Below are 15177 nucleotides of genomic sequence, written 5' to 3'. Positions count from 1 at the left end.
TTCAGCATAGTGTGCACACGTTTTTTAAAAACTACTGTTCTAGAATAGCAGTCAGCCATCTGAGAATTGTAAATTAACCTTCATTAAACAATTCTAAAATGTCCTCAGGTGTGTCATGATACATGCATTGGTAGCCATTTTGGAATGGTTTGGAAAAATTTGGATTTGTTTTTTGTAAACTAGCATTTGCAAAGCCAATAGCCCAGCAATCACATTTTAAAGGCGAAACCTGTTGGCTTTGCCAATACTTGTTTCTTGATGCAGTCTTGTTCTGCCTTCCTACTTATCTCGTATCAGAGCTTACAGAACCTCTCTGGAATGCACTTCTGAGTTCAAAGAAGACCTTTATTGTTGTTCATTCTTCCCCACCCACAAGTTCTTGAGAGACAAATTAATAGATTTCAAGCACAAAAGTAGTTGCCTCAAGAAAACAAAATATATCACAGTACTTCTCAGTTGCAATGTACACAGCAGATTATATATTCAATGCAAAGCATATAAATCAAAATGCATCACCGTATGAGACCTATCTTCAGCTTCATCTTTCTGGGGTCTGCAAGTTGATGACTCCGGTCAACTGCGAGAAAGAGATTATCTACCCACACGGGAGACTGGCAACTGGCGCCTAGTTCCAGCCTGAAGTCAAGCAGATTCGAATCTAAATCACTGAATCCCAGAGTCATCCTTACAAAAGCGTGCCCCCTCCTCTCAGACTTGGGAAAACTACGCAAGCCTTTGGAGACTGGCCAGATCTCCTAGACTTCTCCTCTTCCCAAGCCTGAGCAGAAAGGAAAACACCAAATGTACTCTCTCTTATCAGGTCTAGTCTGGTGTGAAGAAAACAGCTTGGTTCATCTTGTGGAAAAACATAGCTTGGCAAAATACAGCTTGGATTCTAAACTGCAATGTCTAACTCCACGTTAAAGCCAATAGGCAGCTAACCTAAATATCAAATGTAATGTCTAATGTCATGTCAAAGCCAATAGGCAGCTGAGCTGAATACAAAATGTAATGTCTAATATCATGTCAAAGCCAATAGGCAGCTGAGCTGAATACAAAATGCAATGTCTAATATCATGTCAAAGCCAATAGGCAGCTAAGCTGAATACAGAATGTAATGTCTAATATCATGTCATAGCCAATAGGCAGCTAAACTGAATACAGCATGTCAAAGCCAATAGGCGGCTGAACACAATACAAAATGTAATGGCTAATGCCATGTCAAAGCCAATAGGCGGCTAGGCTGAACAAAACATACAATGTGCTACTAGTGAACATTGAGCAACTAATATGTGCAGCGGTGAAACACAAAGTCATTGGTCAAGCACAATTAATAGCATCACATTCCACCCTATGACCAATGAATTTTTGTTTCACATATCTCTTGTTTCAAACAAAAAAAAACATCAGCACAAAAAACATTAAACTTTTATACTCTGAATGAATAGTGTCTCTAAAATAGCAGTTTGATGTAGCATGAGTACTACTCATGTAATGGTGCACGGTCCACCTGAAAGGTTTGCTGGAATGTAAGTGAAAATCAGAGTTCCACACGAAAAAACACAGACAGTTAACTGGTAAGGTTGCTTAGTTCCAGTGGAAGAATGCAATCAAACAAGTTGAACTTGAACTGAAGGCGCCATTTGCGCAAAATGGATCCATGGTGCTTGCACTTTACTCAGTCAGGTTCAGGTTGGGGGTTCGATCCCTTCCCCGACCCCACACGCACACACCCGAAGGGGGACCACACAGCACACTCAGGGACAGTGGCGAAACGTGGTAGGATCTGCAAAAGAAAAAAGTATGACTTTTCTTGCAAATAACATTTGTCATTTGAAATGTGCCCTTCCTTTTCCTTTCCCTGTTTTATAATCAGCAGGACGTTTTTGTGGCCCTTTATTATAATTTCTGCAGGTTCTGGAGGGTCACTTGGGTCTTCAACCCACACCTCAGCACTGAGGTTTTTATCTGCTGCACCACAGCTTCCCTTTTCTTGCACTGTCAGAAGGGCTGGGGCAGACTCATTCTTTACCAAACCTCCATTCACTGCACTTTTGACAACTTGGGCCATTCTGTCTCCAATTTGTATGAATGAATCAGATTCTTTTCTAGTTATCAGCATAATTTTGATTTCTCCTTGGTAATCTGCAACAATCATTCGCCCTAAAACCTGATCAATTTGCCTTATCTGTTCTGGTAACTTTCCTCTCTCTGTGACTGCTTGTGGGACAGATTGCTCTTGTGTGTGCTGCACAGTTTTTATCAAATCTAGGGGAATGTGCATCTCTCTCATCTCTGCCCACCTGTAAGTGGCTTTTTCTCCCAGCTGTTCACATTTCTGGTGCACCCACTTAGCCATCCCCACTACGTCAGAATTCTGGGTGAACACTTCTCTCTCTGAATTTTTCTCATTAACATCTGCAAGGGAATTGAACCAGTTATGTACAAGCCATGTGGAAAACCAAACGGCTAAACGATTGGCAATGAACCAAGAATCAGTGTAAAAATGACACATTTCAAGCAGCTCTTGCTTTAAAGTCTGACACACATTGTACAACGCTGTTCCTTCTCCTGTGCCAGAAAACAACATTTCAGTCAATAAATCATTAGTCAAACAAACATGCTTTTTATCCTCAGTGGACACGAATTCAAATGGTGCACTCAATTTCACTGGTGACTCTTTTACCTGTGGTACTCTAGCCCTGTCTTGCAGGTACCAAATCCAGTGTATGATCCTAGCTAGGGGCACTCTTTTCTTCCCCTGTTCCTGATTTACATGTAAATCAGTGTTTCCCTCTTGCACTGCGCAGAAACCTAAAGTCTGAATTATTTCATTTGCCAAATCACAAGCGCGCAGCTGTTTATATTTTTTCTTAGTGACCATATACCAAAGTGTTAGGATTTCACTCAGATGAGGGCTATTCTGTTTCCAAAAATCAAAGAAGCTAATGAAACTCAGTGTCTCTTGCTTAGTGCAAACAGTAAGAAACTCTAAAATCTTTCGTTTTACTTGCACATTTTGCAGTGGTACCTCGTACTCCGTGTTATCAGTTAAGGAATGCACTTCGACTGCCAAAAAACCTGGCTCACACAGAGGCTCAGACTGGCTCACAGCTGTCTTAACCCCCTCATTACTGGAATGGGAAAAGACATATTCTTCTAAAACAGCATTTTTATACATTTCAGCTTTTATCTTGCATTAATGTGTTCTGGCTAATTTGCTCACGTAAATTCTTATTTTCATGTTCTAACTGCCTTCATTTCTCCTGCATTTTTCTGTAAGCAGATAAAAGTATCCAAACCCTTTTGTCAAAAACAAAAGGAACATCCTTGCTTCCAAAAGGCACATTTTCTAAATATGCTTTATCACAGAAAGAAAACATGTTTCTCACAGCACCATCAGGCAGTTTAACTACACATGCATTTTCAAACATGGTCTGCCGTGCTTCTGTAATTCTCCAAACAACAAAAAACAATTACACTTTTAAATTGTGCACGTAGAAATCTATATTTCGACCCCACTTCTGGTACCAAAATGTTCTGCCTTCCTACTTATCTCGTATCAGAGCTTACAGAACCTCTCTGGAATGCACTTCTGAGTTCAAAGAAGACCTTTATTGTTGTTAATTCTTCCCCACCCACAAGTTCTTGAGAGACAAATTAATAGATTTCAAGCACAAAAGTAGTCGCAGCAAGAAAACAAAATATATCACAGTACTTCTCAGTTGCAATGTACACAGCAGATTATATATTCAATGCAAAGCATATAAATCAAAATGCATCACCGTATGAGACCTATCTTCAGCTTCATCTTTCTGGGGTCTGCAAGTTGATGACTCCGGTCAACTGCGAGAAAGAGATTATCTACCCACACGGGAGACTGGCAACTGGCGCCTAGTTCCAGCCTGAAGTCAAGCAGATTTGAATCTAAATCACTGAATCCCAGAGTCATCCTTACAAAAGCGTGCCCCCTCCTCTCAGACTCGGGAAAACTACGCAAGCCTTTGGAGACTGGCCAGATCTCCTAGACTTCTCCTCTTCCCAAGCCTGAGCAGAAAGGAAAACACCAAATGTACTCTCTCTTATCAGGTCTAGTCTGGTGTGAAGAAACCAGCTTGGTTCATCTCGTGGAAAAACATAGCTTGGAAAAATACAGCTTGGATTCTCAACTGCAATGTCTAACTCCACGTTAAAGCCAATAGGCAGCTAACCTAAATATCAAATGTAATGTCTAATGTCATGTCAAAGCCAATAGGCAGCTGAGCTGAATACAAAATGTAATGTCTAATATCATGTCAAAGCCAATAGGCAGCTGAACTGAATACAAAATGCAATGTCTAATATCATGTCAAAGCCAATAGGCAGCTAAGCTTAATACAGAATGTAATGTCTAATATCATGTCATAGCCAATAGGCAGCTAAACTGAATACAGCATGTCAAAGCCAATAGACAGAATACAGAATGTAATGACTAATGCCATGTCAAAGCCAATAGGCGGCTGAACTGAATACAAAATGTAATGGCTAATGCCATGTCAAAGCCAATAGGCGGCTAGGCTGAACAAAACATACAATGTGCTACTAGTGAACATTGAGCAACTAATATGTGCAGCGGTGAAACACAAAGTCATTGGTCAAACACAATTAATAGCATCACAAGTCTTTGAAAGATAGCAAAAGTGTTATTAAAAAAGCCACTGGATCAAGTGGAAGATGATAGAAAATGTGGGAAGCCATCCTAAATCATGGGGTTTAGCAACTCCTCAGTGCATGTCTCAATGGTCCCTCCATCTATGACGGGGTACTCTTGATGTTGAGTTCAATTTTAGATATACCGCAGCCATCCAGGTTTTAATGCCATTGAGGCAGGATCTAAGTGTACAGATTCCAGTGGACATAAAGAATCACCCACCAACATTCACAGTTCTCTGATCTGCATGGATGTCTCTGCTACAACTTTTGTAGTCTGTAAATGCCACACACCTTCACTTTCTAAGTGTTTAACATGAAAGAAACCTGAGTGTAATAGGGCGCCATATGAAGCACTTTTGAAAGTCTAAGCAGTACAGTTCAAAGATTCTGCTTACCAAAAGATGTTGTGATGGGGCCAAAGGGGCATAGGGCAGGAGGAAAGCAGTTTGTGCGTGGAATCGTATTACCTCAGTCATGGTGCCACTGTCCAACAATGAAGAACAATTCTAAAGCCAGACCCATGCTTTTCAGTGGGAATAAAGTGGATAGATTGTCACTGGTCTTGATTTTCAAATCCGTAATGTGAATTAACATCGTTCAACAAGCACACATTTTGGTTCCGAAGGCAAAATCCAGAGGTCATAACTTGAGTCTGGAATTCATGGATTTGACAGTGAGGGCAGGTCTACCAAGTAGCATTTTTTTGGTAAAGAATGAGATGACAACTTGCAAATTTCAAGTTGGGGGCTTCACCTACAGCGACTACCTTTGACTCTTATAACAATGCAATAATTGACATGCTAGGAAGCAATGTCACATGACATTTGGCACTTTGAGGAAGTGATTTGACACAGAAGTGGGAGTGTGGGTAAAAACCAAGTGCACTTAATCTCAGTACTAAAGCCAGCGAGAGGCAGCCAGGGTGGTTTCACACTGTTTTAGTTCCCTAACAAGGATAAATGTGTGTTCTCTTAGCTTTTTTCCCCTGCACTCTTCCCCTACCAAGCTTGAGCTTAGACCCTCTATCAAGCTTACTTCTTTAAAGGGAGAAGTTGCTGCACCCACTACTTGGAACTTGTTCCTGCCTCGTGCTAAGAATCCAACTGAATCTCTGCTCATGTGGGAAAATGACTAAAAACTCATCTTTTCCATCTCTACCTGATGTCTGGATTACTTACTGGTGATCTTCATTGCTCTAATTCTACATTCCTCTTCCCATTGCTTACTTTAGCTAACAATAAGGCAATGCCTTTCATTTGCATCCCTATCACGTGTCCCTCCTTGATTTCCACTAATCCTTTGGCTCTGCCCCCTTTACTATGTAAAATGACTTCACCCTCCAATGCGACCTCAGGGGTGTGGAATTCCTATCGCCCGACGCCCAGGACATATTGTATGGGGTTATGGGCAAAAGGTTTTCATGTTTGTTTTGTACTTGGGGCAAGTAGGCCCAACCCTCTGCAGCACAAACCCTTTGACTGCCAGTTTAGGGAGAAGGGAATGGTCTGCAGTTGAGGTATTGTATGTATCCATACGTTAATGCTGTTCGAACTTGTATTTATGGTTCATTAATGAAAAGCCTTCATTATTAGGGTGAGCGCTGTAAATACATGTAATAAGGCCACACTGTACTACTGATAGTGGTTTCAGTAAAAACAAAGTGCACAGGTTTGAAAGGTTTAACAATATGAGGTTAAGTATAATGCTCCCAGAATACTCTATGATTAGATGCAAATGCTTGCAGAAGCTTGTAAGCAAGAGTGATGATTCTTTGATTTCATAATAAAATGTTCAGAAAACAAATGCAAGTAGGAAAAAAAATGTTTTGCTTCTCTGAAGTTTAGGTGCTATTTCTTTGAAGAATCATGTAGTAAAACGTGTTGATGCATGCTAGTATTTCCCAAAAATATTCCTAATGAAAAATCTGTGTAACCATTTTCAAAAAGATTATGGAAAGCATGAAAATAAACAAGCACTGGCAAAGCCAACAGATCTAACATTTTGTGTGAGTCTTTTGGCTTTTTAATGTGTCTATTGTTTTCACATGGCTTTTGTAACACTTTATTGTTGTGAGAGCTGCCAGGCCCTCACCACTGCAACAAACGCTGGCAAAAAAAAAAAAGAAATGTTTGCTCTCGAAAAGCACACATTGCTACCAGTAGTTTCAAAAAAGCTCTGCAGACCCCCTCCAAGGGGCCCCCTCAGCACAGCACCTCCCCTTAGTGAGTCTGGAGGGGGTCCTCCATGTTCCTTTCAGGGGGGCCCCTCCAGTTTCGTTACGCCACTGATTGCCACAGTAGTTCCTGGCACTGAACTAAACTACTTTGTGTGCCAATATATGCTCCCTGTGGAAGAGCATTAAAGCCAGCCAATAAATAGAGAACGAAATAGGAGCTTAATAAAAAAAACTAAATGCCTTTGTTAATCGCAGACCTAATTAGGGACCCAATTCTTAAAGAAAGTCACAAAAGGGCACCCATGGTTTGTCTTTGAATTAGTGGCTTTCATTAATTCACAAGAACTTACCGAAGTAGACCAGGAAATCGTACTCCTAGAAAATATTTGTGAACTGTATTGTAGCACGAGCAAATATGCATGTGTAGATTTTCTCATGTGAAAAACTATTAATCGTTTACAAGTTCACTTTCCCCTCCAACCACTTTTTTCCCAACCCTGGAAGATCTACTTCTGCCATTGTCAGAAGTAAACTTCCAACCTCTCTCATTAGGGAAAAGATTAGAGAAGAGCTAATGAAAATCTGTAACACATGTAAGTTAGTGGGTTTGCAGACTCAAAGGCATTCCAGCCCTGGAACTATTGCTTACTGCTTCCTCCTGCCCCAGTATGTAGATCGGCAAAAAGGTGGCAAAATAAGGAAATTGCTATAGGAGGGATTGATATTTCAAGTATTCAAGCCCTACTATAGTAGTAGCCCTGGCATAATCAGAGAGGCTATTATCAGGGCTCCTACATGATGAGATTGCTGCCATAATATGTTGCTGACTACATGGCACCAAAGGGACAAGTAGATTTTTTTTTTTACAGGACAAGTAGATTCAAGAAGCAACCTTTCCCATGGACAAGTAGATTCCACACCCCTGTCTGACCTGTAGAATTTGAGATTTGATCCTGGAGTATAACCATAAGAGCGGACTGGAGGAAACTTAAGTAATGGGTCAAGGAATGCGGAATCTGAAAAAAGGTAAAGCATCTCCTTGTCCGATTCCATATTTTGCCATATATACCAAAGCAAGAGCTCTTCTTTGCGGAACCACTCCAGGTCAGATGTATGTGCAGACAAAAATAGGATTTAATTAAATTATACACAAGACGCCTGTCAAAAAGTGCAATTAACCTCATTGTATAATACTTTGTGCCAATCAGCATTTCATTATCAAGTGCCAAGTTGAACCTGTAATTATTTTTTTTCAAAATGAGGGATTTGCTCATGTGACTGCAGCATATATATCCACAGTGGATGTACCACTCCATCCTGCCAGTGAAGCTCCCATCCCTCTTGTGGAATGAGCTTGAATATTGGCTGGAAGAAATCTACCTTCATTATAATATGCAATACATATGCGGGCACAGTGGTCTGCTGCAGAGTAGGCACAACAGGGCTGTCTTATCTCCCTTTGTTGGAAGTTCAGTAGTTTGCCCTGCTCTGGATGGTTGTCTACACCTGATGGCAACATTGAGATGCCACAAATTTGGTTTCGATTTTATATCGATTTTGGGCAGTGCTAGCCCCATCTGTTTGGCATTTCGTCAGTACGAGCATTGAATCTAAAGTTAGCCCTGGTTAACAAGGGTTGGTCTTCGGAGGACTGATAATTTGCAGGCTTTAATTATTCGAGCTTACCTCCTTCATAGGATCGGTACACGTGCTGACCATCTCTTGAAGAAGCGCATAGATGCAGTCGGTATCCAGCAACATCGCCTTTTCTTGCATTCTGTTCATCCAGGCTTGGCATCTCGAGTAGCAGCGGGTGATCTGAGCGTTCAATAGAAGGCGGCAGCCCCTGTCCGCTGGAATGCTGCTCCAGGGCCTGTCTGCGGGGTGGAAGGGGTCACCTGGAATTAGAACGACGGCTGGTCCTCCGGAAGCATTTTGGGCAGTGCCTGCCCAGACTTAACAGAATGCAAAGAGTGAAAAACAGGTCTGTGGCGTGCTAGGGTATTGATATGATGCTTATGTTATTAGGGTGTGAGAATTACTCTACCTAATGATCCAGCTTCAATGGTAAGCAAGTGCCCCGTCGGGGGGCCCTATCGGAGTGTTTATTTTGCAATTTCTGAGGTTGAATTCATCATGCAAGAGGCACAAACGTTCTCACGAATTCCAAGATGGCTGTGTTCACTCACTGCGTGCCGTTTATTTGTTCTGTTTATATACCAAGCGCAGCAAGGAGTGCTTGTGCTGCGCCCGGTCGTGGGGTTGTGTGCAGAGATGATGACACCTTCACAAAGGTGCTGTCGCACTACAGGACAGCTCTGTGGTCTCATTCACATTGCCTGCTAATGTTTGCTCAATCAATTACAGTGATAAACGTGAGTAAATATTTTTCTGTCCTGGAGTACACGTTGTGGAAACCTCTGTGCATAGATCTTCACTGTGAGTCTGTCGCGTTTAGTTTTAGGAAGAGGTTTCATGCTTCTTTTTTTCCGTGATGAGTCCTCGTTGGATTTCGCAGACAGTTTAAAGACATGTTCTATGCCTGTTGAACATCTGTACAAATCATTGTTTCAGATATGTGGTTGCAGCATTTATATAAACCAGTCTACTATCCAGTTTCATGCATTTTTATCGCCGAGTTCTTTTTGTATTTTGGGAGATCGTGAACTTTTATTTTCTAGCCATGCAATTTAATGGACTTTATTTTGCTGACAGGGAGTTTAAATTCCACAATAAAAAGGATTTGTATTTTGCATGGCTGAGAAAAGGAGGCAGCCCCTGCCCTGCCGGATTACGTAGGAGCTATTTCAATTTCCTTGTCCTTGTTCATAAAAATGAGGTATACCCCTTCGCTCTCTAGAATACCAACAGTACACTTAATTTTCAGAAAACAGTATTTTGCTGACTGATGCATAGAATAAGTCAAATTCGGGCTCTTATAAAACAATAACCTTATCTAAAAATACACAAAGACGCAGTGGATATGCACAGAAATTAAATGTTTTTCTTTCGGAGTTCCGTTTTTTAAGTATGTTAAATGCTTGAATTGAAATCAACACCTGAAACTATGAGACTGATATACAGCAGAAACACGAAAACACTTCGAAGAGCCTTAATATAGTCATTTAAAAAATCGGATTAACAATAGATTCACCATAAAACCAGTCAAGAAAAATAAAGTGTATGGGGATTGTAATAAGGAAGATACATTCTATGTCCTGGTTATGAATAAAATAGATTGTCTTCCTTCCATTCCAAACAAACTGTTGATCGGTGACAGTGAGTAAACAAGCATTTACAATGCATCGGGTCTCGCGTTTGCTCGTGTTAGAGCCGATCGCGTTGTAAACTCCTAACCCGACTTTTCACCTATCGTGCAAAAGTGCATTTATGCACGTAACCCGAAAAAGTGAAATCAAGTAGGTAAAGCGCTCAACTTCTGCCGAGCGAGCCTCGCATGTTTTCTGTACTTGGTCGCTGCGCTCGAGGAGGGCTAGCCACCGGAAAAGGCATGACCTATGCGTGCCTTCGACTAATGAAAGCAAGTCGATTTAATTAGGGAAGCCCACGAACCAATAAAAAGCACTGACGTGAAGTTGACAGGGCTCGGAGACCTTTTCTAAATACTAAAGAGTCTCCCTGCTATACGCATGCGTGAGCGCATGCAAAGCAGGCTCGACTCTAAAAATACCTTTTGCATTACATTTCACCATGTTATGCGGCACCTTAAGTCGGTGCAGGCAACCACTTCCTACAAAATGAACAACGGTATTTTTATATTTTACATTAATGTGTTTGTGAGAAAACAAATCGATTTTCCCAACATCATTGCACTGAATATGGAGGGACCTTATCAGCCATTTCCGTGGCGAGAAGAAGGCTCCTGATACCCATAAAGATTATCAGAAGTGCACAGTATTGATCCTGGGTTTCTATTTCAGGGTCAGTCCATTCCAAATATAATTCATATAGTAGGTTGGTACAGTGGATTTCACAACCCTTACTCATCTTCTTAAAGATTTCCTCCTTAAAAAAAAAAAAAAAAAAAAATATATATATATATATATATATATATATATATATATAATAATAATAATTTGTTAATAAGTCAAAACATGAAGAGTTCAGACTCCTGGTAGTTGCATCTGTCACAAGATGGGCCAAAACCTGGCAGTAACAGACATCTAAGTGTATAATATTTCCGTGGGCAAATGTCCATTATAGCTACATTTGTTAGTGTGCCTTAAGTAACACATCAGTCTGACTTAAGACTTCACACTATCAGTAAATTTAGATCTAAACCCATTTTAGCAGCTGATATTTCAAGGTCTCATCTACATGGGCGGAATGTGGTAACAAATAGCCAGTATTGTGTTCCCTTGGGAATGTGGTGGTTCTACAGTATGAGGCCCAGGAATTAAAGGTTCCATCCTTTGTTTGAGCTGAATATATTCAAGTCTCTTGGTCTTAGTAGAGGAAATATCTTGCTGACCTAACTCCTCAATAATCATAAACCAATTAAATCAAATTAAGTTTGCTGATAAAATAAATAATCTTCTTTTGACTTTTATAGAAGATGAGACTGATAAACCTGGCCCGGATTGGCTGACAAAAGAGAGCTAATCTTTGCCGCTGTATCACGGGATGCTTATGCCAAACAAAGCAGCCTTGAAAATCATATCTAAATAATTGTGTTTCCAAAACAAACCTGTGGAAGATTGGATAATCAATTTATTCAAAGCTTCTCAAAGTAACCTGACAGCGTGCCTCTACTAACAAAGAATATGTGAAACTGTGTTTGATAGGAAAAGTAATTAGATCTAATAATTTTGATATTTAGGGGTACTTATCAAATGAGTCAAGGATAGATTCATGGAAAAGAAAAATACACGTTTGTGTACCTAATCCCTAACGTTATGTATTCAGATGAGAGCTTCCCACCTTCCTGATGAAGAGGAGGGTTAGCTTTCCAGATTAGTTTTTTCCTGTATACTTCTTAACTTTTTATTCACCACATCACCAAGTACATGATGACATGGAGGGTCCAATAAAAAAAATTGAATCTGCAGTGAGGGAATTGTGGGTTTTGAGTGTGTGTTACCACATGCCATTCTGACCAAGTCTATGTTGAAACTTTGGTGGTTTCCAATAAACAAGATGAGGCGAGCCCAACAGCAAGATAGCAGTAACAAATCGCTGCATGTGAATCTAGCAATGTCTTAAGCTCAGCACTTTTGTTACAGGCAAGTAACGTTTTATTTATTTTTTATTTAGGGAAGGTTTATATCCATAAATTGTCAACTTCATAATTTGTTGAGTATTCTGATGAACAACAAAAAATATAAGCTAAACTATGAAATAGTATTTTGAACAAATGATGATTAAACAAATATTTTTTTATCTCTCAGTTATTTTCACCGCCTCTTGTCAGTCAGTGTTCACCGGATTTTCATTCCTTTGGAGGCTTTCTCTTAGAGGATGTGAAAAAAGAAATAAAAAGAGGGCAGCGTCTGGTGAGTGAAACATTTTGTTTTTAATTGAATAATTATTATAATCTTGTTCACCTGAAAAATAAAATACCACCCAGCCACTCAATACAAGCTGTGAGGAAATCTGATGTGGGTGTGCACACTAGTTTCCACTCAAATCTGGAATATGAGGTTTGCTTGAAAATATGTTCACATCTAGAATTCTCATTTTGCCAGGTAGACCATAGTGAAATGTGAATTAGGATACGCTCAGCAGAATCCACAGTTATTATCCATCCATTTCCAGTGAAAAAACTTGTATTCAGGGGGATATACTCAACCATATTTAACCATGCAATTATTGATTGCCACAGTACTGGTAATTACCAAGTGCTGGCATTCCCACCTTGTTATATCACTCCTTTTAAAGAGACCTCTGATTTATGTCTTCCCTGCTGGTCCTTCAGAAGTCTCTACTGGGATGTGCCTAATTTCCTAATATGCAAAGTTAATTTGCATGCATTTGTGCATCTGTCTATCTATTGTTTCCATTTGTTGAGAATTGGTGTCATCTTTTTGTGTGATGAGAAACGGAAGATGATTGTATTCCTGCTTATTCTGCTCTTTTAGATATAGGCATTAAGCTGGATTTTATACAGTCAACTTTTGAGTAAAGCTCAAATTGCTATACCGGTGATAGTAGGGAGTTCAGTGATTGAATTGGATCGTTAATGTTGGTAACAAGTAACAATGAAAATTAATCATTTTCCTTGGAAGCAACCTTCGTCCCTGTAATGCTACATTTAACCCAGTTTGTGCCCAGTGATTCCACTGCTGAATAGAAAAATATAGGCAACATGGGAATCCTTGTCTAGTACTTTTGTATATACCAGAATGATTAGAAAGCTCTCTGTTGATGTTTACTTTGGAAACATATTCTTGGTAAAGGGACAGTATGCTGGAGCAAATTGTAGACCCTAGATTGTCTTTGTTAATTGTAAGCATTCATGAGAGTATATGTACATTCGAGGATAGATTTACTATTAACCAATTTCAACATTTTCTGGAACAAAATCATCCCCAGACATAGACCACTTGCCTATCAGATTGCAATCAGAGGAGTTAGTTGTGAAGTTCCTTTAAAACAAGAAAGATGATTTGTGTGGGAAATTAAGCCATTCAATTCTTGAGGATATATGGCCTGATTTGGTTATGGTACTCCACCCATCAGGATATTACCCCTGCCACCCTGGTGGAGTAACAACTGCCAAATTTAAAGATGACTGCCAACCCAGTGGTCATCTCTGTACCTTACAGAGAACTATCATGGTGGCTGCCTTTCAGGGAGAACATTCTTGTGCTTTGTTATAGGCAAATATGCAATGGGGATGTTTTCTTTGTTGTCTGCATGCAAATTGTTTAGGGGTCATTGCGAACCAATTTGTGTTGATGCCCGGTGTACCTAGTCATCAGCAGTAGTTAATCTTATTTCACCTAGTTGGGAGAAGAGAGGGTTATAAATGCTACATAAAATTCTTGCAGGGTTGTCATATAAGGGGAAAGTTCTAGTACAGCCACCACTCAACATAGTTTTAAGCCATTGAATGTGTTCATCTTTGGTGATCGGACAAATTTATCATCCAGTTTGCCTGTTAACACCTGTTGCTGTGGAGTTCCGAAAAATGTGGTCAATTGTTAACTCCTTCAGAGATCTCGACTATATCCTATCAGAGACTGCAGTGTAAACGCTGACACACACATACAGCTTCAGGTTCCTGCCTCAGTATAGCTTTCTAACTGACATTGACAGCAGCTAAGGGACAAATGATGTCATAATTCTTATGATAACAAAGCTCCGAAAGTAGCCTGTTTGATTATGCCATGGCTCACAATGGTTTCACTCTGATTCTCAGTTATTAATCTTTTGTTTAAATATTGGTACGCATCAAGTATATTTTACTATGTAATGCCTCGAAATTTGGTATTGAGAGTTGCTTAATGTTTAGCATAATGTTTTTGTTGTGTTAATGAATCATATACACAAATTTGAACAACTTATTCATGTGGTTGCATATTTTGTCTTAGTGACATATTGTGTTACTGTAAATTGCCAGCTGTAGGATTTGTGATACAGCTACTTGTCCAGTGAAAAAAAAAATATGAATACCCGTTATCCTTAACCCCAAACAATATGCCCTCTACTTTGGGCAATAAGAGTTCCACACCCCTGTTCTACAGTTTTTCATATTGATACTTTCTACTTCTACAATAACTATGGTATTGATAATAGCTCCTCCTTTGGGTATTGGCTATTGTGAAGAACCCTTCTATGGTGTACAGATTGCGCCAAACTGATAGGTGTTAGTATACAAAGGAGGAAGTTGATATTTTCACCCATGTTTCCATGTTTTGTCTAATAAAATTGCTTGAAATTTCTTTAGGATCTGGAAATAATGAGGGATGCAATGACGTTATCATTCCAAAAGGAACAGGTTTTATACTTTGCATGCCCATTCTTGGCCAAACCATCTTGATAAATATCCCTGTTGGTCAAACCACTGAGGAATTTAAAGTAGTCTACTATTTTTTTTCCATTTTAACAACTTTATTTAATTTATTTCCCTTAAATTCCAGTCTTGTGTTAATTATTTGACATGCAATATAATTTTTTTCATATTTTTAGATATGCCATGTATTAAATGACTGCTCTAATGAAGGTGTTAGTGCTAATGATGTGAATTATTCAGATGTCTTAATACAGAAGAACTTTGTTTCAAATAGACAGGAAGAGTTAACCTATACTGCACTCTATCTGTTATTCCACTTATTTACCCTATTATT

The 15177-nt window shown here is 39.6% G+C and overlaps 1 protein-coding gene across 1 annotated transcript in view; it reads left to right on the top strand.

Annotated features, from left to right (window-relative positions):
• SETDB2 (SET domain bifurcated histone lysine methyltransferase 2) overlaps positions 1 to 15177 on the top strand; it is a 1110478-nt gene that overhangs the window by 656176 nt on the left and 439125 nt on the right. The window contains exon 18 of the mRNA XM_069203525.1: positions 12277 to 12381. Coding sequence (XP_069059626.1) covers positions 12277 to 12381 — 105 coding nt within the window. The remainder of the gene's footprint in view (positions 1 to 12276; positions 12382 to 15177) is intronic.

Source organism: Pleurodeles waltl, chromosome 8, assembly GCF_031143425.1.
Source record: "Pleurodeles waltl isolate 20211129_DDA chromosome 8, aPleWal1.hap1.20221129, whole genome shotgun sequence".
NCBI lineage: Eukaryota > Metazoa > Chordata > Amphibia > Caudata > Salamandridae > Pleurodeles > Pleurodeles waltl.
This window is presented reverse-complemented; position numbering and strand designations above follow the sequence as displayed.